The sequence below is a fragment of the Nanorana parkeri genome, unplaced genomic scaffold (genome assembly GCF_000935625.1).
Source record: "Nanorana parkeri isolate BGI_ZX_2015 unplaced genomic scaffold, ASM93562v1 scaffold2484, whole genome shotgun sequence".
Taxonomy (NCBI): domain Eukaryota; kingdom Metazoa; phylum Chordata; class Amphibia; order Anura; family Dicroglossidae; genus Nanorana; species Nanorana parkeri.
The window spans coordinates 116,700-117,198 of NW_017308752.1; the positions used below are offsets into that span (position 1 = coordinate 116,700).

Here is a 499-nt window from a genome sequence, read left to right on the forward strand (position 1 = left end):
CAGGAGACATGGACACCAGTATAAAGTCGATCCCCACCCTCTGTACCAATCACTCGCAGGGCGGTAGGGACTGTTTTATACAATGGCCTGGGGCACTAGGCCAAAGGGATTGTAAAGAGTCCCTGACGCCTCCGCACAACGGAGGGAGCCGCTTTGTGCGCTGCGCTAAAGTTTTTCGGGCCGCGGGGGGCGAACCGAGACTTTTTTTTGGGCTGAAGCGTACAAGATGGCTGCCTCGAGTGCGCATAGGTCACATGGTACCTTTAAAAAAAAAAAAAAGCAAAATAACCGGAATTGGCCAACTCCTGACTGCTGATTGGCTAAAGAGCGGCCGCTCGTGGAGTACTCACCGTCCGAGGCCGAGGAGGAGGACCGGGGTGCTGCTTTGTCTTCGCCGTCTTTCTGCGTCGCTACTGGCAGTCCGGGGGGCGGGGGCATCAGCTGCCTGCGGGAATAATAACCGGGGTCAGCGGAATACGGGCACGTAGTATTGCTTTTA

General features: G+C 55.9%; 1 protein-coding gene across 1 annotated transcript in view; it reads right to left on the reverse strand.

Annotated features, from left to right (window-relative positions):
* Positions 1 to 499, reverse strand: part of KIAA0907 (KIAA0907 ortholog) — a 27,688-nt gene that overhangs the window by 312 nt on the left and 26,877 nt on the right. Inside the window, 1 exon segment of the mRNA XM_018573677.1 lies at positions 262 to 445. Coding sequence (XP_018429179.1) covers positions 262 to 445 — 184 coding nt within the window.